Source organism: Vulpes lagopus, chromosome 1, assembly GCF_018345385.1.
Source record: "Vulpes lagopus strain Blue_001 chromosome 1, ASM1834538v1, whole genome shotgun sequence".
Classification (NCBI taxonomy): Eukaryota; Metazoa; Chordata; class Mammalia; order Carnivora; family Canidae; genus Vulpes; species Vulpes lagopus.
Window position 1 is genome coordinate 38,417,547 of NC_054824.1, and position 24,026 is coordinate 38,441,572.

Below are 24,026 nucleotides of genomic sequence, written 5' to 3' on the forward strand. Positions count from 1 at the left end.
GATTGAGGCTTAGAGAGATTAAATAGTTTTCTCTAACTCATAAAGTCATTAAATGTGAAACCATGAAGTGAAAGGAGACTCCACAATCTGAACAGCAGAGAACATACTTCATCTGTGGCGTAAATGACACTGGCACACAGTAGTCAAAAGCATGGACTCTGGACTCAGACTGTCTGGGTTTAACTACCTGTTTTTATCTAGCTGGGTGATTTTAGTCAAGTTACCTAACACTCCATGCCTGTGTTTCTTGTTCTTACCTGTGAAGTGGAGATAATATTATCACATCACAAGTTTGCCAACTCTAACTCTTTGAGTATCACTTAGTATTTGTGTTACGGTTTTTATGACATTACACAGAACAAGGATTTGTAGTAGTTTCAGCATTACTTAGAACTAGCTAGCAGTAAGTGTTATAAAAGTATTATTTAAACAGATAATAACATATGTTTGTTTCTTAAAAGTGAAGACTCATTCATCTAGAATAGTGTCAACCTCAGTACTCCATAACTGGATGACAAAAATTCATGCAGAGGTTCATACATCCAATTTTTAATTTCTATTTTAACTCTCTTGTTAAGAATGATCTTTTTTCTCCAAATGCTATAGAAACTTACTTTTATTGAAGATTCATCTAAAGATTTCTACAAAGGACAGGTCTTTATAATTCTTTTTAACCACTTAAAAGGATCTTCAGATTTAGTTCAAATAATATACACTTAATTGTAATAATTCAATGTAAAGCAAGAAACAGAATAGGAAATTCTAATATCTTTTCCACTCCAAATCCTGTTATTGCTATGAATATATAGTATTTTTAAACACAGATATTTCTTAGAATAGAGGATTGTGAAACGTGAAATAGGAAAGATTAGATCAAACTATATTTATGTACTATACTATTGAAACTATTGATCATATGATTATAAAATGGATCATGGTGAAATGAACTACATTCTACCTTACATTACTCTAAGTTTTTTATGATCATGAATGGCATCTGAGTTATCACTATAACACCAACACATAGCACATAGTAGCTGCTTATAAGTGTTTACTGAATGAATGGCTTAAAAATTAATTTTTTGAGTGTTATCCTGTAATTTGAGAATATCAAAAACTACAATAAATAAAAAACTAGGGTTATAAAATTCATTTTACATAAAATCAAGTAAATTTAGAAATATAACTTTTTATTGTTTTCTGGCCTTCAGTAAAATACAAAATATCATACATTTAAAAAGCTATTTCATTAGCCTTATGTATAATGAAGTATCAGTCATTATTATTGGCCCGAAAAATGCTTATCATGTTGCAACAAGGCAGCATAGACAGAATTTTAGTTTTAAGGGACGCTAGAATTCATCTAGACTACCTACAACTACCTAAATTTACAGATGAGGAAACAGAGTTCCATAAGGTTTAAGTGACTTATGCAAGGTAAGAGGGGACATAATTAGTTGGTGAGGACACCACCTTCATTTTCTCATGTCCTTAGGTTCTCTGCCCATCTGTCCTCCAGTGACTTGAATGATTGATGTTTATTGGAGGGGCCCCTGGAGAGAAGTGAACAAAACAGTTGTAGTGTTTCCATCATGCCTTACTTATGTTAGGTTTTAACATGTTTTGTTCATTAAAATATTTTATCATTTTATTATTCATAAATAATGCTTCTAGACATGCATGAATCAGAAATACTGAGCATTCTTTTCACTTCACAACTTAATGGTTGTATGGTTTTGGCCTTATGATTCTTAGTTCCCAGGGCACAAATGGAATTCTTTAAAAGTTATAAAGCTACATTCAAATGTAGGTAAAACAATTATTTTATTATTAAATCAAAGCAAGAGTAATAATCAGAAGTGGGAGTGTTCTTATTTAAATCTAATTCCTTGTAACTCCATTTTAATTATTGTTCTATTAATTTAAATGTGAAGATTCATAAAATGTACTAATGAAGACAAGTAATTGGTAAAATCTATTTCTGTGCTACTTTCCTTTCCTCTTCAGTAACTAAATTCAATTAGAGCAATTCTCTGAAGACATTGGTAAATACATTTTTTTTCTTTTTTTGTGGTAAATACAGCTTTTCTGAAGATATTACAATTCTATTAAGGTCTAAAATGAATATGTTAATAAAATTGTAGTATTACTTAAAGCTATTTTTTTTGAAGATTTATTTTTTTGAAAGCGAGAGAATGCACCTGAGCACTTGAGTTGGTGGGGAGGGGCAAAGAGAGAGAGGGAGAGAATTTTAAGCACATTCTGCACTGAGGGGAGAGACCAATGCAGAGCTTTCTCTCACAACCCTGAGATCATGACCTGAGCCGAAACCAAGAGTTAGATGCTTAACCAACTGTGCCACCCAGGTACCCCTATTTAAAGCCATTTTATAATAAAATGAAAATATAGTATGTTCTGTTTAAATTTAGGAAGAAAACATTATATTTGAATAAGAATCTACCTAAGAAATGTTCATATGCAGTGAAGATGGTTGCATGCAATTAAGATGCTTTTACCATTTTGTACAGTATTGATATTTATGTACATGACTATAGCTATTAAACAGACTTAAGTATTTTAGTGGATAAGTATATTTCATTCATCCAAATAAAGAACATTTTTGAAAAGCACAAGTAACAAATGATGCTATCATGCAAATAAAAATGGTAAGTAATGTACTGCATTTATAAATGGTTCTACGTTAACTCTGCATCACTCTGGCAACTGCCATGAACTCTGGAAGTAAAAAAGTAGGTAATCTCTTTATTCCAGAAATATTTTTAATGGAGGAAGACTATTCATTCAGTTTGAATCAAAGAAAATCATTCGACATTTTCATCAGAGATTCTAATGGACAAGTAGCTGCTACTAATTGACAAATGTTGGGAAACTATACAAACAGGATTATTTACAAAAGAAATAAGAACTACTTTAGCGACTCAGGAATTAATCTGTAACACAGTGGGATGCTTTACTTGTTCCAATAATTTACTTGTTGCCAATAATAACATTCTCGAAAACAGGGTTATTTCCTCTAATATTTTTATTTATTTTATTTTATTTTATTTTTTTTAGTATTTATTTAAATCACACACCTTAAAGTTATCATGTATTTTAAAGGATGCAAAAATATTCTCAATCACTCATTAAAGCTAGTAACTTCAAGCTAATGAAGTGTTAAAATACATCTCAAAATGTACCAATAAGAATACATTGAATTTTTCTGAAAACGCTTTTATACCAAGAATAAAGGAGAATTAGATAATAGCAATTATGATTATTTATACTAACCTTTCATATTTAAGAATGATTAATTCAACTGTGAGTGCTAAACTCAGAACCTTGATGCGTCAGGGGTATATTAAAATACATTTTTTTCTAACTTGCAAAATAAAAAAAATTATTATTTTGAAGCTACAAGTAGATGTAGTTTTTATTAAATTCATAAACAGAATTATGTACAAGCAAGTTCATAGAAGTTACTTTTATATATTAAAATAATACCATTTACAAAGTTTTTTGTTATTGGAATGATTATTTTTTAAAATGTCTTTGCATTTTTATTAATAAAACTGAAAGAAAATTTTCTCTATAATTTTAATGCCAAAATCATTCCCTGGGTCTCCAAATTTATGTAATTCTTCTTCATCATTGTTCTAAACATCCTACAACTTCTAGGAAATCCTCCTAGATCTAGAAAAACCTACTTCCATGTTAATTACAAATAAATCTATTATACAACCTGATATGACATCAAGATTGTTTAAAACTGAAATTATGGCAGCCCTGGGGGCCCAGCGGTTTAGCGCCGCCTTCAGCCCAGGGCGTGATCCTGGAGACCAGGGATCCAGTCCCACGTCGGGCTCCCCGCATGGAGCCTGCTTCTCCCTCTGCCTGTGTCTCTGCCTCTCTCTCCCTGTGTATGTGTGTCTCTCATGAATAAATAAATAAAATCTTTAAAAAATAAAAAAAACTGAAATTAAATTGTGGGAAAATGGCACATTAAAATTTCATGTGAGTGCACGTGCACAGGTAACCACATGTATATTTATGCTGTAAGAAATAAGTGGGCAATCAAATGCTTTCCAACTCACTAGAGAACCTTCTTAAGCAAAATGTTCTGTATTACTGTTATTTTCAAAATAATCAAATATGACTCTGATACAGGACATCCAAAGGCTGATTATATAAATTGTCATTGATTTTAGAATATTTTCTTAGTTACCAGTAACCTAGGGCAAAAGTCAAATGATGCCCAAATTCTTATGAGCATTCACTATCTCTAAATGTGATGCTAGGTTCACTTCATTTAGAAATTGGTAGAAACTGAAGTAAATAAAACTGATAGGAGGTAAAATGCAAGTGTTATGTTTTGTCAAGTGATTGACATGGCTACTTAATGAACTTAGCATCTGTTGATTCAGCTATTTCTATGGGTATATATTATTCCTATATTTTAATAAAAGTTTACTGTAAATAACTTTCTGTTCCCTATTGTAACAAATCCTGTTGTCAAGCCATTTAAAATGTGTCTTTTGGTTTAACATAGATCTTATTTACAAATAAGTTGTAATAAAAACATAAAATATATATTCAGAATTATGTATTAGTAAAAATTTCCTTAGTGATCTTATCTAAAACGACGATTTCTGCTTCTAAAATTTACCCATAAAATTATATATACATTCTATTAAACTGAATAACATAATTAATTCATATGTTACTAAATGACAACTAATTTTTAACTAATTTTAACCTCATGTGTCTAAGAACTGAAACTACTATTTGAAAGAAAGAAAGAAAGAAAGAAAGAAAGAAAGAAAGAAAGGGAAAAGAAAGAGAAAGAGAAAGAGAGAGAGAGAAAGAGAGAAAGAGAGAGAGAAAGAAAGAAAGAAAGAAAGAAAGAAAGAAAGAAAGAATTAATTATTTGGATTCCCATTTTGCTTAATTTGTGTCCTGATAAACTTACATTTATATTCATTATAAAGACCATGATTGTCTTATACTCACACAGTCATTACATGAGATGAAATACACTGACTCATTTGTTTGGAATAGATTCAAAGGCTTTCCAGAGTTGTGTTTTATAAAAGGACATTCTAAGTTCCTTGATGGCAGGAATCTTGCTTTCCTTAAACACTGCTATGTCTCTAGCCATAATAAGAATGCACATAGCAGGGTACAATAAATATTTGTTGAATGGATGAGTAGCAATGTGGATTTAAGTTTTGATTTAATTTATATGATACCTTATATTCGGATAGAAAATACTTTAAATTTATAATAATTTTTAGATTTCAGATTTGACTAACTTCTCTACTCTCCGAAATTCTATCTTAGATACCAGATAATAGCAGAAGGAATTAGTTTTAAATTTCAAATACACAAATCATATTAAAAGGTAAATTTCTTAAAGATTAAAACATGATAAAATATTCTTAAAGTCTTTATAAACTACCAGTTTGTGGTCCTTTCCAACATTGGTAAAATGACTTAATTTTTTCTGAGTGACAGGGTTTAGTTTTTCTTTCATATCGGAATCCTGAAGATATCTTGACTATTTACAGACACAGAAAGAAAATTACATCACTCTTAACTAAGATTGCAATTACTCTGCTATCTATACCCACACATATTGGAAATGAACCACAGAAACCTCTTGTATACTTGCATGACTAGTTGTTCTGTTTCTTTTTTTTTTTTTTTTTAGTTGTTCTGTTTCTGAGCTATCAGATATACTTATCTACTTAATAAATATTACCAATGTGTTGATTGAATTTCTCCTTAAACTAGAAGCACCTCAAACATCCAATAACTTCTTGAGGTCAGTTAGAAACAGATATTTAAAGCCAAAAATTATATATAAGAAGCACTGTAAACAGGAGAACTGGGTTAGCTATGCCTGTGAGAAGGATAACACAGCATTTCTGACATATCAGCATGAAGTACATTCAAAGGACTGATGCTATTTTCAAAGACCTACCTTGTAGACTGACACTAGCCCTTGACAATATTTGGTTTAAAAATACCATATTCATATAATATATAAGAACCAGTTATTCTATTTCAAAAGCAGACATTTTTAATGTTCCCACAAACCTAAACTTCGTTATTAACAAGTCTGTGTAGTTAAAAAAAAAAAAAAACAACAAAAAAACACAAGACAACAGAGATTAAACCATTAACCAAATAACAAAGAAAGGCTCTGTGACAGATTTTAACATATTTTTAAGCACCTGAAAATTTTTATTTACTCATGTGTAAATCAAAGCAATACTTAAATGTTTCTAGAAAATCAAAACACTGAAATAAATGCTGATTTAAAACAGAACTCTTCCACTGAATCTGACTTTATTGTGTTTAAACTATGCCATATGCATGCCACCCTGATTTCAGTAAACACTCTCAGGTGCTTTATTAACGGTGGATGCATTTATTGATCGCAACATATCTGATTCTGGCTCCTGAAAGGAAGCATATAATAACCAACATTTCTCTTGGTTATCTTTCACTTGGTGACCTATAAGCCTGTCGAAGCCACTTGTCTGTGAGGAGGAGTTGGCTAGTACCTGTCATTCTCCGGAGATGCATGCTGGATTTGAATCCTGGGACTAGGAGGTCGTCTCCTATCTAGGGAGGGGGACCATCTACCCCTGTTTGCCCAATGAACAAGACAGGAAAAAACAGGACATTTAGTAACTCCTAAAACAAAATAATATATGGAACAATAGGACTGGAAAAGCACCCCAAAAAGGCAAGGTGTAGAATCTTTGCTCCATAATTTACTCTTGATTTTGATAAGCCTTAGACAAATAAATTATAATATTGTAAGAAAATAAATCTTGTTACCCTAGAAGTGAATAGAAACAGTTTATTTGGGAAGATGTTTGAAATCTATTATGTGTAATTTTGTTCTTTTAAAATGTGCTTGTGTGGATACATATCTACACACACACACACACACACACACACACATATATAAGTTTAAGTTAAAAAAAGATGCACCCTTAAGAACTTGTCTTATGTTCATAAAAAACAGATTTAATAAGCTACCGATGCTTATTTGAAATTACTGGATAAAGTGGCAAAGATGAGGTGTGTGAATTTAATACAAAGCAGAAGCACAGTTTTCTATTTCTGTGTTTATAATAATACTTTTTTGTGATTAACAGTTAAATGAAAATTTGAATCTTGGTTCATTCTTTTGTTAAACTATCTTGAGATTCTGTTTATGCAGAAATCACAAATACCCAGTTGAAACAGAATAGAGGCAATAAAGAACTAAACAGGCCAGATTTGGAAAATTTTATATATTAGGTGTGAATACTTTAAACAGGATAATTCCTCTGGATATTTACTTCCTTGTATGCAAGAAGGGATAACTGAATGGTCTTTAAGGACTCATCCAGCTGTAAGAGTTTATTATTATCCAAAGTAGACTAGTCCTAATGTTTCAAAAAAAAATAAAAGCCATCTTCTTTGCCATTTCACTTGGCTTACTGGATTTATTATCTGGACAAAAGCAGCAAAGGGCTGTCAACATATGACCAGGATATCTGAGAGCAGCAGATACTAGATTCTGAAAGCTCCTTGGAAGTTTGTGCTTAATTAGTCAGCCTTACACTATGATTCAAACAGAGCTTTAAGGAAGCTGCGAAGGAAATAAAGGTATCAATAGCAGAATTTGGGCAGAAAAGAAAACTGTGTGACATATACTCTTAAATGTGTTACATGTTTGTGAAATTAAAAGTACCTTGCATTACTTTTAAATTACTTAATAATTTTGGATTAAATAGTTGGTCAGTCCAATCTAACCGCTTTAAAATGTATTTTACTTGACTTTTGTTCTGCAGAAAAAATAAAGAAAAATATTTCTTAAGTAATTAAAAATAATCACAATCACAGTGTCTTCTACATTAAGTTGTATTCTGTCATGTTAAAAATTATGGTGTTGGAAGTTTTTATGGTATGTGAAAACACTAAAAATATAGTTAATGTATCTTTTCTGTAAAGAATTAAGTAATGTTAGCTTGACAGGATCATGAGTAACCTTGCTTCTTGAGGCAAAATTCCAGTCCTTGTGTTTATTTAAACTAAAAAGTAAAGGAAAATGCTGTAATTATGAACCATGCAGTGAAAGCTACGAAAGGAAAAGGTGTACATTTGGAAACAAGCAACTGTGAATGCAAGCTATTAAAAGGTAATTTTTGATGAAATATGTAGCATAATACATATATTATCTGTACACTCAAAGTCCTTCTGAATATGCTGATATACGGAAAAATATAAGAAATCAATTTGCTTTTTCCTCATATATTTAATATGGGAGCAAGATCAATTTATACTCAATTTTCATCCAGAGACTAGATATCACATAAGTTTTAATATGATACATTTGTGATTTTCAAATATACTAGTATATTTTATATGCTTTCAAATTATGTGCAACTTCTTTCTCTCCTACAACACAGAAGAAAAAGCCAAAATTTGGATCTTTATCTCTTTGTTCTTGAGCCAAATACACAGGGTTCAACTTCCATTTTCATCTTGGAAGGTAGCATGGCAGGCTATGTTGGAGTTATTAATCATGAAGCTGAACCAGCTCCTTCTTGAATTTCTCTTTCCAAAATAGCCTACCTAGAAGTTACTGGTTAGTTACAATATTATTATTTCAATATCAGGCATCCCAATCCATTAATTTAGGACCCTCTATTTGTTCAGAGCTCATCTCTTTCCCTGTGATCATAGTAGAAGAAAGGTCACTCTGATGGTTGAGGGGTTGAATTAATAGGCTGTGAGCTCCTTGCATATGGAACTCCAGTGTTTGTTTTTGTTTCATTTTGACAGGTACAGAAAAAGTAATCAACATATATTTGTGAATGCCCAAGTAGACAGTAAATTATTACGGGTAAGAAATAATGAGTACCTTAACTAAGAGATTAACAGTGATGAAGGGACTCACTAATGAGATATAAAGGAATTTGAATTGACAGGTTCTGGTAAGCAATTAAATGATTCTTATGTCATGTCTTCCCCCCCCCCCCCAGAACTGATACACTGTAAAACAAATGTGGATGTGTTTAAATGTGCAATTACTATTTACGTTTGCATATGTACACTTCTTTCAATGGCACATATCTCTTGGCAGAATATGGTTAAGCAGCTCAATTTTCTAAAAGAGAAATTATACGGAAATGTAACCATTCACTTCATAAGCAGCACAAGTAAGAAATAGTTGTGAACTACTGTAATATTAGAAGCTAAACCTGAAAAAATGAGATGACTGATTATATAGAAGGTATTTTTATTGTCTGATCTCACTATTCATTTTAGTCCTTTAAAAAATGAGTGATGGGCTTATTAAGGAGGTTACTTGTGATGAGCACTGGGTGTTATATGTAAGTGGTGAATCACTAAATTCTACTCCTGAAACTAATATTACACTCTATGTTAACTAACTGGAATTTAAATAAAAACTTGAAATAAAAAATAAATTAAGTAAAAAAATTCCCCAGTATTGTTTTAAAGTAAAATTAATATAGATACTTATACTTTGAAACAAAGTATAAGTAACAAACAAAGCTTATTTATTTTAATTCAATTTATATTTGTTACATTTTAAGTAGGTACTTCCTTTCTGTTAGGCCTCATGTTTCCATGTGGAGTGAAATTCATTCAAGCAATGCTCCTGTCTCTTTTTACCCTTTGTCTCACTCTACCTCAAAAAAGGAAGACTGTCTTAGGAGATCAGTGACTGTGTTAAAGGACCAGGCACAGGTAACTTAGTCCTTTCTGGATCACTCCTTCCAAATCAAGCTACCTGCAAACAGCAAACACTGCAGGACACAAATCTTCAAAACAGCTGTAAGATCTGAGGTCTGGGCCTGAACCTGTCTTGTGGTTCAGTGAATCTAACTGATTCTGGGGTGGGTTATTAGCAAGCCTGTAGACCTAAAGTCACAGCTATTAAACTTGTCCATTGCATTTGTGGTGATATTAAGATCTCCCATCTTCTAGTTCCTGGGTCTAGCTCACAATTAGACCCAAATTTGGGAACAGAAAATGGGAGTATTTTTAAGCCCCCTAAATCTCCAAATTGAGCATTTACTAAGTAAAAAACAATAATGCTATCAGAGATGGCAAGGACAAATAAGATATGATCCCTATCTTCCAGGAATAAAATATAGCAGAAAAAACAAATACCCTACTAGGTAAAATATAATGTTTTAATAGAAGTATATAATATTATGTGGGCCCAGAAAAGAAAGTGAATAATTCTGATTCACAAAAGGGAAGTATGGGAGTAGGTGGTGCGGGTAATTTAGAAAGGTTTTATAAAAGCTATAGTTATCTGATATCCATTTTTGAAGAATGGACATTAAAATTTTTAATCAATTATGCTGAGTGAAATAAGTCAATCGGAGAAGGACAAACAGTGTATGTTCTCATTCATTTGGGGAATATGAATAATAGTGAAAGGGAATATAAAGGAAGGGAAAAGAAATGTTGGGAAATATCAGGAAGGGAGACAGAACATAAAGACTCCTAACTCGGGGAAACGAACTAGGGGTGGTGGAAGGGGAGGAGGGCGGGTGTTGGAGGGGAATGGGTGACGGGCACTGAGGTGGACACTTGACGGGATGAGCACTGGGTGTTTTTCTGTATGTTGGTAAATTAAACACCAATAAAAGTTAATTAAAAAAAAATAAATAAAATAAAATTTTTAATCAGGGAAGCCCCAGTGGCCCAGTGGTTTAGCGCCGCCTTCAACCCAGGGCATGATCCTGGGATCCAGGATCGAGTCCCACGTTGGGTTTCCTGCATGGAGCCTGCTTCTCCCTCTGCCTGTGTCTCTGCCTCTCTCTCTCTCTCTGTGTCTCTCATGAATAAATAAATAAAATCTTAAATAAAATAAAATAAAAATTTTAATCATACAACAAAGGAAAAAGTGATATTTTAATTTTAATGGAAAGAAAATGAGACAAAAAGGAATAAAAACTATTAATAAAGGTCATGAAAAAACTAATGGGGCAAGAGTGACAAGGGAAGGGCTATAATATAATTCAACACAATCAAGGTAAGAAATCTGTTTGGGAGATTCTCAAAAGAGAATTAATAGGATTTACTGACTCCTTAATGTGAAGGACCAGGAAAAATGTTTCCAGATAATGTGTCTGGTTATATGTCAAAGCTATCTAATAAAAGGAAAATTTAGGAAAAGAAAGTCTTTTGCTATAATGGGATATAAACCGACATAATGAATTTAATTTAGACACTCTGGTGTACAGAAATGGCAATTGTTTAGAAATTCAGACCTAGCTAATACTCAAGGGAAAGTTCTGGCCTGGTCAATTATAGTGGAGCATTGTCTTCATATGTATTGGGATGCAAATTTTTGATAGAAGTACAATTTCAGGGGTAGAATGAGTGGGGCAAAAGAAAACTGAAGATGGAAGTAGGAAAGACACTTATCTTTGTGGAGTGGGAAGGAAGTGAAGCCTGCAAGAGGAGACTGTCATAAACAAAGTACAAGAAAGAAAATCTGTAGAGGGTACTGAAGAGGGGAGAGGTTCAAGTGACAGGGTGGTTAATACAAAATGTTGTAAGACGCTGATATAGGGAGCCAGTGTAGTTCTTGGAGGAATTTCAGTACTATGATAGAGCCATGGTAAGGAGAAGTCAGACTGCAGGATTTACTAGGAGGTAAAAAATGGAGGCAGTAAGTGGAGACTACCTTTTCACAAACCTTCACTAAGGCTATGGTTTCTATGAAAGGTCAAGAAAGAAGATAAAGCATCCAAGAAAAGTAACTATTCCCATGGCTCTAAAAATAAATGTGTCTGAACATTTAAATAATAATTTGTTTTAAAGCCTGAGAAAGAAAAGGTTAATGGTAGGCCTGTAACCTACCCCTTCCCAAACAGGGCACGAGGGGGAATGAATGATGTGAAACATTCCCTGAATAAAGATGGAGGAAAAGTTAAAAAACATTGACTAGCCTTCCTTGTAAACATTCAGTGATATTTGCTAGTGAAAATATATACATCTTCAGTAGGAAATAGTCTTTCTAAACCTTTCACTGTAAATAAACCCCAAATTTGATTTATGAAGCATGACTAGATTCAGCAATGGGATAATTCATACTTGTGTTTGTTATTGTATATTCAACAGAATACATAATGAAGGCACTTAAAAATGGAAATGGCTTCCTTTGCAAACAGTGCTTCTACACGCACTATAAAACCTGGGCCAAACCATCCTAATAAGAGAGGAAAAAATGGATCTGGTGGTTTGGGACTCCCTGAAGAAAAGAATATGTCATCTGTGCCTGGTGCCCCTTCATCTTTGAATCATTAGTGAACTATGGTGTTGGATATCAAGTCCGCTTTGACAATTTTCTGCTTTGTACTGACACAAAACTTCATTCATTTTACAAGTTAGTGAAGATACTTCAGAAAAGGGCATGGAGGGGTTGGTACAACAGCATACAAACATTCATTAAAATGGTTTAGAATCAGTAAATTGTTTAACTTTTATAGTTCATTAGGCCATGGAAACATGTCACTATTTTAAGAATATGAAATTATGTTTAAAAAATTTTCTTTAACATTTTATGTCCTGTGTATAAATTAGACATTCATATAAGAAGTTCTCTGGTCACAATATGAGAAACTAAGTAACTGGGACAAGCCTCTAAACTTCCCTCTCCCTACTCTCTGCAACATTCTGCCCTGGGACTTTATGCATTTTCCAAAGAGAACAAAGTCACCACTGTTGATACTGTGATGTTCTGCTTCAAAGCTGCTGATAGGTATGGGCACAAAACGGCATTTGAGGTCCTTATCCTCCAGTCCAATAAGAATCTACAACTTGTGTAATTTTCTTGATGAAAACTCAGCTCACTTTATGTTGTTCTTGGCAACGAAGTTAACCACATAAATTAAAGATCATTGATCATACCAATTCCCGCCACTTGGTCCTTTTTCATTTGTTAATGGAGAATTTCTATTTAATAATATAGACTAAATATAGCTTTCTATTATATTTTTCTTCTACCAAAAGTAAGTACACTCAGACTTCTCTATGACCGGTACAAAAATTGTAGTCAGATTGTCTACAGGTTATTTAAGAATATTACTTAAGAGGTTAAATTCACTAATACATAGATTTGTGAACTCTATGCCTCTAGAGTAACAAAGGAACACATGCTAGATAGGTCAGCATAATAAACCTGTGGTATCCAATATAGTAGCTACAACCCATAAGTGGCTATTAAGCATTATGGAAGAAAGAATGTAAAATATCTATAGTTTTTAAATGATTATATGTCAGAATGATATTTCAGATATATATACTGGGCTAAAGTATTAAAATTAATTTCACCTTTTAAATATGGCAACCAGAAAATTAAAAATTATACATGTGGCTTGCACTGTATCTCTAGTAGATAGTACCTATATAAATGATATTAAAAATGTTAGGGTGTTGTTATATAGTCAGAATATTCTACTGAATTGAGCAATTCTATTCTGTTTTAATACCAACTGGAAACATATAAGAAAATAAAAATAAGTAAAAACTATAAAAAAATTTTTCTTGCTACTCTTGTATTTACTCTTTTCTTGAGGAGGAGGTATATTCTATAACAAAAGAGAAAAATAAAACAATTTCAACTGTGATTTTAGAAGAGCCTATAGCCATTTCACCTAAATTTCTAGTACAAATATAAAAATATATAATATATAAGTTAGATTCCACTGTTTGCTACTACAAAATATATAAATACAAAAGAATACTAAATAAAAAGTAATTTCCTCAGTAGAATCATATGCAGTCAGTTAAAAATGGATGTGTATACCCATACCTATTATTTAAGTCCAGAAATAAACACCTCACAAATAGATTCTGACTAAAAAGATTGCTAAAGAAAAGTTTAAGGCAGACTCTGAAGAAGAGAAGAAGTGGGTTGCACATTAGCATCACTGTTTTTCTTCAAGATTTGTAAAGAGGTAGTAAACAAATCTCCAGTGAATGACTTCTAATTGAAAAGAAATAACAAGTACATCCAAGACTATCAATTATAACCAACTTTATACTGGGACAGAAAATTCCACTATAATAGGAAAAATTAGCTGCTTAGAATTAGGAAACACTGTAATACAAAAACTTTGAATACAATTGAATTAAAATCAGAATTATTTATTAATCCATCAGTTGAAAGTGTTAAGTAAAACTATCTGTGTTTGTATATATAATGTGCACTTATTTTTGTAAGGCATCAGAAAATCTAAGATAAACATATCTTTTTTTTGTATTAAGTAAATAATAACTTACTGCAAAACCTGATCTATATCAATGAGAAGGTTGACTAAGCAATGAATATAAATTTACAAGGTAAGTTTCCCACCTAAATAGAATTCTTATTTTTAGTGTGTGGGAAGATTGCTCTTAAACCTATGCTTAATAGGAACTAATAGAAAAGTGATCCCCTTCGGATAACTCTCTGGGCCCTATAACATTATCAGCATACTGAAGGCTCCCTGAGTTGTGTGTAAATAAAACGACCGAACAGCAACAGAAGGGAAAAAGCAGCAGCCAGAAGCAGTGACAATTTACACAACACCATTTGCAACAACATTAATGGAAATATGTGTATGTGTAGCCCTGGGCTTACCCATATACACATATCTCTACTTAGATGTGTATAATAAGGGAAGGGGGAGATGGAGACAGTCAGCAAAGTGAACATGAATGAATAAAACTGTGAGAATCACATGAAACAAAACAAAGTGATCAAAAAAAAATCACTAGTACAAATGATAGTAAATTAAGATTAAGAAAGTCTTTATTTTATACCTTTCTCGTTCTGGTGAATGCAAACTAGTATCTGGTCTCAAGCAGTTGGTACTAGCACTCCTAGCCCTGTCAAGAGAGGGCTGCAGTTCACTAGTGCCAGTGCATTGCATCCAGTGGTAGAAGAGAACGACAAAGAAAACAAAGAAAGGAAGACCGTGTTAGAGAGTAAAGCATAAAATAATGTCCCCTTTACATAAAATGCAGAATCACTGTGATTCAGTTCATAAGGGTGTGAGAGAGCTGACAGGATGGCAGTGCAAAATTTTGTTTAGAAAATGAAACTAAACAAAGATTATGCTTGAATTGGTTTGCATAATTTTTTAAAAGGGTCTCAGATTGAAAAAAAAATGAGACTACAACACACCTACTTATGAAAAAACTGGATACAGAAAGCACTAAAACAAAATGCCTAAAACTTCGTTACCAAGAACAGATGCCACACCAAAACAAAATGAAGGACATTGGAGGAGAAAAAATTTACGACTCAACTATTTTGGTTCACGACACTCGACAAGGCGGAAGTGGAAGGCATGACTTCCAAATGTTCTTACCTAACCAATATTTCATCAGTAAATCTCAAGACTCTTGAGTGAAAGCATTCATGATGCAGGGGAAAGTCCTGTCTAGTCACTGACTTGGTTTTGGTATGTGCAGGCAGAACTGAGCTTCACACATTAAAATTATCCAAAAATAAAATAATATAAAATTAATTATCATAATTAAAATCAACAAAACAAATAAATGACATGACAATTAGAATTCTGATATTTAAGTAGACTTCATTTTGAGAAATATTAAGGAATTAGTATGTTTTATATAGTTAAAGTCATTTTTAGATATCATTAATCTCATGAATCTCTGTGCATAATTACTTTCAAGAGAAAAGGTTAGCACTTTATTAGAAATTGAATTTGTTATGTTTAGTAGGCAAGGGATTCAGGATTAGTTTATAACTGGGACTCACTGTTATGGCTCTTACCTGTAAATATTCCAGTGAGAACCGTTCTCTAACAAAGGCATCTTAGGCGGTAATGTTTTATAGTGCCTAACAAAATGTCTGGAACATGGCAACACAAACATGCAGGAAACAGAAAAAATATATATGAAGCAAATTTTATTGGGACATAAAAAAATGTCGGAGGCCTATTAGGGTTCAAACAAAGACAGGTCTTTTGATTATCAGAATAACCACAGTAATTATTTAAGGGTAGAATAAGAATTATTAAAATATGGAACTATAGACATTTGACTTCATAATTAAGGTAAAGACTCAAAATTATAATTTAATTGCCTTAATTTGAAAAATATCTGCCAACAAAACTCTGAGTTAATCAATATTTAGACTTACTCTTTAATCCCTGACTTAATATTATATATGCTTCTGTGGAAATAAACAACTCATAGCTAAACGTGCTAACCAAATAATTTATGTAATTTGGGAATTAAAATATGACATTGTAGTAATAAGCAGAGAGCTGACCAACATGTCAGGGAGAAAGCTCATCATGGGATGGCACTGCAGTAAAGAAAGATGAGACCAAAAGATCAGGTGAGTGCAGTGGAGGAACTCTTTCCCATTTACTGGCATCTGAATCCAAATCCAACCACATGTAAAATTTATCACTGGGAAGCAAATGAGATGGACAATAGATGCAAACTAGAATAGAAATTTTGATTTGGCAGAAAATGGTGGAAAAGGCCCAACCTTATTTGAATTATTTTAAATCTCTGAGGGATTCTGGATGGTCTAAACTACACCAAGGGCAAGGTAGATCCAGTTAATCAATTATTTTTTTTAACAATTTAATGTTTCTACAAATTTAACTGCTGATTATGAAAGTCCCTAGTCTATTTCAGCTTATGTTAAAATACAATAAACAGGGAAGGGAATAAACAATTGCTGAGGACAAACTAAACATTCAAACACCCCACTGGCTTACTCATATTTATACTAATGGTCAAATCAAAGAAAATCTCTTAAAGCTTCAGTTTAAAAATATATTAGAGCACCATATTTGAAAACCAACTCAAGACAAATTTGACTGAAAATAAGGATCTGCCTGCTTCACAAGCAGTAGTTTTCTTTTCAACTCCTGACCTTAGGCAAATATCTCCAGCAACAGGTTGCTCTATAACTTTTTAAAGCAATCAATTCAAAAGTGGTTTATTCAGGAACACTTTGACAAGGGTTAGCAGAGAATGTGCATCAGAATGGAAGAGAGCATAACATTTATGTATAGTATGAAGGCTCTAAATTCGCACCTTGGCTTTGCAACTTAATGGCAATGAACCTGGCTAATTCAGACCTTTTCCTACGTCTATATAAGAGAGGATATAAATCCACTTAACAGGAGTCTCAGAGAATTAAATGGGATAATAGATATAAAGTATGCAACACATAGTAAAGCAGCTATATAGCATTTTCTGTACAACGTTACTTTTTCAGGTCATATTTTTATGAAAAGGGTTTAATGGTTAAATAAATAGACATTAATTGTGTAACAAATTATAATCATTATCAGTTATAAATATAATAATTGGATATTATGTATTAATTATTAAAATAAATAGTCAGAAAATGGATTAAACAGCATGAGATATATTTCTTTAGTGTATGATGACTGTAACATGATGTGCATACTAAATCTTCAGGGAGGGACTATATTTTGCAAGTTTCCAAAATCTGTTTGACTCACACTCTATTACTGGCACAGCACCAACTCCTCAAAATCTAATTTTGGAAAAACTAGTTTAGTGGAAAATGTCAATAGATCTGATTTTGAATCCTTGCTCTGTTACTTATTAAAGTTTCTCAGCACCTTTCCTCATCTGTAAAATGAGGGTAATAATAACATTCACATCATATAATTACTGCCAGAGAATTGAGATAAAGTACACTAATGACAACACTATACTTGGTGCTCAATGAATTGTATTTTCCCTGTTTGCTCGAAAGTAGTAAATCCTCAAATTTTATTCTTAAAATCCCCAAGTGAATATGAAATGATGTATCTTGAAGATTGTACAAAATAATGAAATTACCAGTATATTATATTTGCATCTCTTGATATTTCAACTTTATATGTAGAGAATACAGGAAAGAAAAAATATATTTAGTTCTTCCATTTAGACTATTGGTGTAAATTTATTTCATTTTACTTTATTTATTTATTTATTTATTTATTTTTGAATTTAGAAATACATTGTTCCTATTGACAAACTATTTTTTAGGAAGACACGTAATAGTAAGTCTGGGCAGTTAAGCATTATAAAGAATTTAAGATTATTTTTATAATATTTATAATTTTATATTTTTCCCTAGTTCACAATCAAAACTAGCATTTTCTCATTTTTTTCCTGAGTCACTACAAGAAGACATGGAAATAGTTATCAATAGGATAATTTTACATATAAAAGAAGTTGAAACAATTCTTATTAGCATGATCACGTTTGCATTACTGAGCAGAAACACGTGTGCCATGAAGACAAAGTAAATTCTGCATTTGTCCTTGCATGTAGATGTTCCACAGTTACAGCTCTTTCCTACTGTCTTTTTATTAGCCAAAATATTTGACAAAGTTTGTCTTTGTGTAGGTTTGTTTCACAGACTTCTACTTCCTTACCTTCTATTAACTCTAAATTGGCATAAATGTTTACAGGTTGCATTCTATGCATAATCTATGAGATTTACTAGTTAAATTTATTTATTTTGGATATGAAATCCAAGATGTAATGAGATGTAAATCAAGTATCAGGTTCTAAGTTCCAATTTACAGTAGAATATTACATCCCCTTTTCTTCTCAACTTTAAAGAAGCATCATATTGTTATATGCTTATATGAGAAACTTTGTATTATAACCATTCTGAATGGTGAGGGGATGAGGGAGGGAGGGTTTAGAAGTTAAGGTCAAATATTCTCATTCTTTATCATGAAGGAAGCTGATGCTCAGCCAATAAAAAATGACCATTATTAAGATTTTATTAAAAGCAAATAATATAAATAATAGTAGGTTCCAAAAGCAAATTAAAAAGGCTAAAACAAACATAATATGAAAACAATAACACTGCCATGCACAGATCAGACCTCCTGTGACTAGACAGGTATGTGTGTGTGCTGCCAGGGGCCTTGGTGGGGCTGCTCATAGTGAGCATTTTGAATTGTAATTGTGGAAATCGGTTCCTCAGTTTTAGGAATGTGTAAAGAGTTCCACAGAGGCACATCAGTCTCTGGAGTTTGAATATACAAATAGAAAAGCAGTCTGTCTGGATTAGAATTAAAATATATTTGGAACCTTTCCACAGCCTCCAAAAAAACAAAACAAATTTTGAATACTTGGGAAATTAATTTTACATATTTGTAATAATACCATTATGTGCAAGAAGAAAGAATAGTAGAATGGAAAGAGAGTCATCACACACAGTTACCATTACCAAATCCCTGTATTTACCTGGTTGTATGTAGGCATTCTGCACTTCGTCCTCGTTTTGCTCTGGGCAGCATAAGAAGCTCACTGCACAGACAGGATGGGTGGTGGATGAAACAGATAAATCATGAGGCATTAAGTGACATGGAATATGTCAATGGTATGCCGATGAAAACGTGAAAAGGGAAGAAACCAGATTGTCTGCACTAGCATATTTGCTCGAGAGGTTAAACAAAAATAAACATGACAGTATTTTAAAAAATTTAAACAATAAAGTACAAACATCATGGTCAAAGTCCTAGCTGTTGATGATTTGCTATCGTATTTCCAAGTGACTTTACAGAATATTCAAACAAAACAAATCTAAACTGAACCTTCCCCAAATAAGACGCAGAAATCTATTTCTAATTCCTGATAGTTGGGTATTTTAAAAACTTCTGAAAGGCCTATACATCTGGCCATTCTGATGCTAATGAGAATCCTAAGCATGTGTCCTCTTGGCTCTTACAGTCACTAAAAATGCAATATCATATATGTTACTTCTTAGCCAATCATGAATATACTCAATTAGAATTGTTTTATTTTAAAACTGGTACTTTTTCTACACTCAAACGAATTTCACTTTATTAAATGCCCTGGTCAAGAAGCCCTCTTTTTCCATCCTCACCTAAATTCACAGTGGCCCCAATGAAGGTTGACAAAGTGGCCCTCACTCAACTCAACTCAGGCTGAGCAGTGTGCAATCCTATTCCTCAAAGCAGTTCTTATCTCAGTACCCAGCATGACTCCACTCTTGAAGGTCATGACACCACTTCCCACAGTAGGATGACAATAAAGGATTAAGAAGTTCTACTGAGTTCTGTGTTCTCGACTATACAGCAAAAAAAAAAAAAATCAATCATTAAGCACCACTAACATTTCCCTACTCCTTCCTGAAAGTTTTTCCCACTTTAAAAAATCCAGAAGAGGATATCCAGCAAGGTGGGTATTCTAAAACCTTAAATCAGATCCTGAGCTTGTGATCTGGCATATACAAGTATGTGGTTAGTCTGAGAACAAAGTCTTAATGGGCATGTAGAACAACAGAGCTGTAATGTAGATTTTTAGTAATTGTGTCCAGGAAGTACTTGTTCATATGAAAAAAAATCCATCTCAATATTTTATACTTTATAGACATTTTATAGAAATACATTTTATGAAAATTAGGTATATAAAAATATTATTATTAAAGTTTCTCACAGAAACTCTGCAACATCAATTGTCTTTCAGATGACCTGTATCCAAATTTGTTTAATAACATAAAAAACATAATTTTATAATTACATAATTGTTTAATAGCATAAATACAATTTTGTAATCACATCAATAACATCCCAAAGACTGCAACCCACAAAATATAAAATATTTGAAAATTGCTTCTGTAGGCTTCCTTCTATAATTTAGAAACAATAAGCTATGCATTTTAAACTGGCTAAACATAAATTTCTACTTATTAAAAAATGCACACATTATGACAATATAATGTTAGCCAAATATTTCCTAGAGTCGCATTTCTATTAGAATATCCTCACAGCTGTTCCTTGAGAGTTCACTTTTGAGCAATTAAGTACTTTTACTTTCTGATGTACTCTGCCAAGATATCTATCATATATTAAAAAGGAGCAAATAAAAAGTTAAAATGTTGAGATCATAATTTGAACAAATACCTGTCTTGTTCTGATAAATACTGACTATCCACATCTCTGGATCTGTGATCAACTGGACTTCGGGAGGCATCATGGTGTCTAGTTGGAGAACGTGACCTTCTTGTTGGATGAATTTCATCTAAACTCCTAAAATGATTACAAAAATACATATGGATCAAAGTGTATAATCTTCCCAAAGCTGGCAAACTAATGGGGAAGATCTGTCAGTAACTGGCAAAATACAGGCATGGCTTGAAAAGTTCTGGCATCGTAACCAAATACATATTTTATCAATGACCTAAAGGTATTAATTCCCTATGAGTGATTTCCCTGTGCTGCATTTCTCCAATCTTCTTTTGCATCTCTGTCAAAAAAGGACCACAATTTTCATCTGCATAAGTAATTATAATTTCAGAAGTATATTTCAGGATTAGAGCACTACATTACTTATGTTTTATATACTTTTTTTGAGCACTTAAAGTGCTTCAAAGAGACAATTCTAAATTCTAAATTTCTTAAAAATACATTCTGCCTCTTAACCTTTTCCTCTTTGCCATTTCTCTCCACAAGTTATTCATTATTATACAGTTTTTCCTAAAAGGAGAGAAAACTAGCCAACGGAATACAAGATAGTCATTCAAAAACTATGCTTGGGACATAAACTTTTTCAAATCCCTGGAAAAAATTTCTTGAGATTCAAGAACAGAATGTGATATAGGTTGAGTAATGCATAAAAAGACATTTTGCTACAAATGATTCTGAAAAAAGAACTTGACTGCCCAAACCATTATTTCATGTAACAGTCTTGTAGCAGCTTACATTGTATTAAAATTAAAAATTACTGACAGAGACTTTAAGCCCATTTCAAAGCCTACCTCTGTAATGGCACATTTGGTAAACGTGAACGCGGCCTTCCCTGATCATCGCCGCGGTGAGGAGATACTGAACGTGAGCGGTGATGAGTTGTTCTTTGCTGTTCTGGCACAGTTAATGTTGTAGATTTACTTTCTCTAGCACTAGACCTATAACCTACTGGCAAGAGTACACACAAAAAATCAGTCAGTACTCTTCTATAATGCAAACATTAATGTGGAAATATCAGATTATATCTAAAGCAGCCACTGACCTACTACAATAAATGCCATGCAATCAGTATTATTAGCTTTTCTCCTCAAAACTATTAAGTATACGTACACAGAGTGTAACATATACATGCATAAAAACAAGCTACAGATTCGTTCAAAGGTACCCATGGAAATACTGAATATGAGTATGACAACTGATGCCTCAGATGTTATGGTGAGCTGGGATACTATTTAAATTTAAAAATGAATGAGTTAGTGATTTTTTTCATTGACAGTGTTGTCTCATTAATAGATAAATCAATGCTTAGAAATGTGGTATCTCTTTAAATGTTATTTGAACTTTTCTTTCAAAGGATCAACTATTTTAATTGGATTTCAGATGGCTTTGCAATTAAGAAAATGAAAATGTTATCATATCAATTTTAGTTAACAAAGAAGAGTACTAAATCTTCACTATTACAAATATTCACTGAATTTTGCAAACTGTATATAATACCAAAATTTTGAAATGAAAATAGCGTAGGGATGGAGATGATTATGGCAATAATGCAGAGAAAATTAAACCTCCTATAGAAACAATCATCAGATCTACGTCAGACATCTGAAACTATTCCTCAAATGTGCTGATAACATAACTTAGTTAATATAGTTAATAAAATTGCAATTAAAAGTACATTGTAAAATTAATTCTCCCTTGAAACAAAAAGGTTTATATCATCTCTTAGTTAAGATAAAACAGTAATCCAACCTCGAATCCAAGTAACAGTTTCTTTTTTCCCTGATGGTCATTGTTTGCCATGGAAAGGAAAATAAAAAATTCTGTGGCCCAAGGAAAATAATATATTTACAACTACATACATGTACATGAAACATTAAATTTAACTGAGCATCCTGAACTGTTCTTCATTTATTTACTTGATAATTTCTACATTATTTTAAAATATGCCAATGAAACATCATCATTAGGGAGACTAAATTTCTTCAACAATTTATTTGTTGTGATTGTATGATCTTTTAACTAAGCTTAATGAATAAGAAAGGCCTTTAAACATTTCATTAAGTGCAATTTAACAATACTGAGATCAAAGATGCCCAACATTGTCATTCTAAAAACTTCAGTATAATGACCAAATAATATAACAATAAATGTTATAATTTATAATTTCATATATTTCATTTTGTGACAAAAATCATAGTAATTAAAGTTTTGAGTTTCATATAGGAAAGTTTCTCTGTCATTGTTAAGTTTAGAAATAAACCACGTAAATTTACGCGTAGTGAATTTATGTCACAGCTCATTATAAAAAATGGTGATTATTTTTAAAGATAATCCAAGGTCTGAATTACTTAAACATTTCAAATTACCATTTGTTATTACTTGATAACATTTTGTATCAGTTATACAAGAATTATGGAAGGTCAAGATTGAATTGGAGCACCATTTCAAAATTTCAAAGAATATTTAAGATATATAAATAACACTTTCATATTTGAAATATATGTATATAATAAACAATATAAATCACATTATAATTTGATATAATTAATTATTATGAAATAACTTAGAGAACTTTGACATCTTACTGTTAGAAGGGTATAAATTATTTTTTTCATGGGTTCTTTGTATTTACATAGAAAGTAATATCCTTTTTTATCCTATCCTAATTTGTATTCATAGTTTTTTGATGCTTTTCAAAATAATTTGGTTTTCTTTGTATTATGTTTAATTTGTTGCTGATAACACATATTCTATCTTCAGAAAAAGGTGGGAGGAAACTGCTACTTTATGCTCATTTTAATGTTTTAGTTAACTCAAAGAGGGTTTATTTGTATTTTCACTTTCTGAATTTGTAGTAATGGTCAGAAAAATTGAGGCTACCACATGTCTTGCCCATATAAGAGCATTCTCCATATGCTTATTTTTATTCTTCTTAAGTGGCTAAAATTATTTATTTTAAATAACAACAAAGCTATG

The 24,026-nt window shown here is 32.0% G+C and overlaps 1 protein-coding gene across 27 annotated transcripts in view; it reads right to left on the reverse strand.

The window, feature by feature from the left end:
• The window catches only part of RIMS1 (regulating synaptic membrane exocytosis 1), a 477,727-nt gene that overhangs the window by 121,227 nt on the left and 332,474 nt on the right, over positions 1 to 24,026 (reverse strand). For 7 of the 27 annotated variants that reach the window (XM_041766444.1, XM_041766347.1, XM_041766300.1 and 4 more), the window contains exons 17-20: positions 21,842 to 21,998; positions 20,988 to 21,113; positions 19,306 to 19,368; positions 14,857 to 14,946 (exon numbers count right to left, since the gene is read on the reverse strand). In XM_041766444.1, coding sequence (XP_041622378.1) covers positions 14,857 to 14,946; positions 19,306 to 19,368; positions 20,988 to 21,113; positions 21,842 to 21,998 — 436 coding nt within the window. Of the gene's footprint in view, positions 1 to 6,569; positions 6,654 to 14,856; positions 14,947 to 15,835; positions 15,914 to 19,305; positions 19,369 to 20,987; positions 21,114 to 21,841; positions 21,999 to 24,026 lie in introns of all 27 variants that reach the window. The other 20 variants (XM_041766452.1, XM_041766353.1, XM_041766434.1 and 17 more) reach the window with 7 other exon arrangements.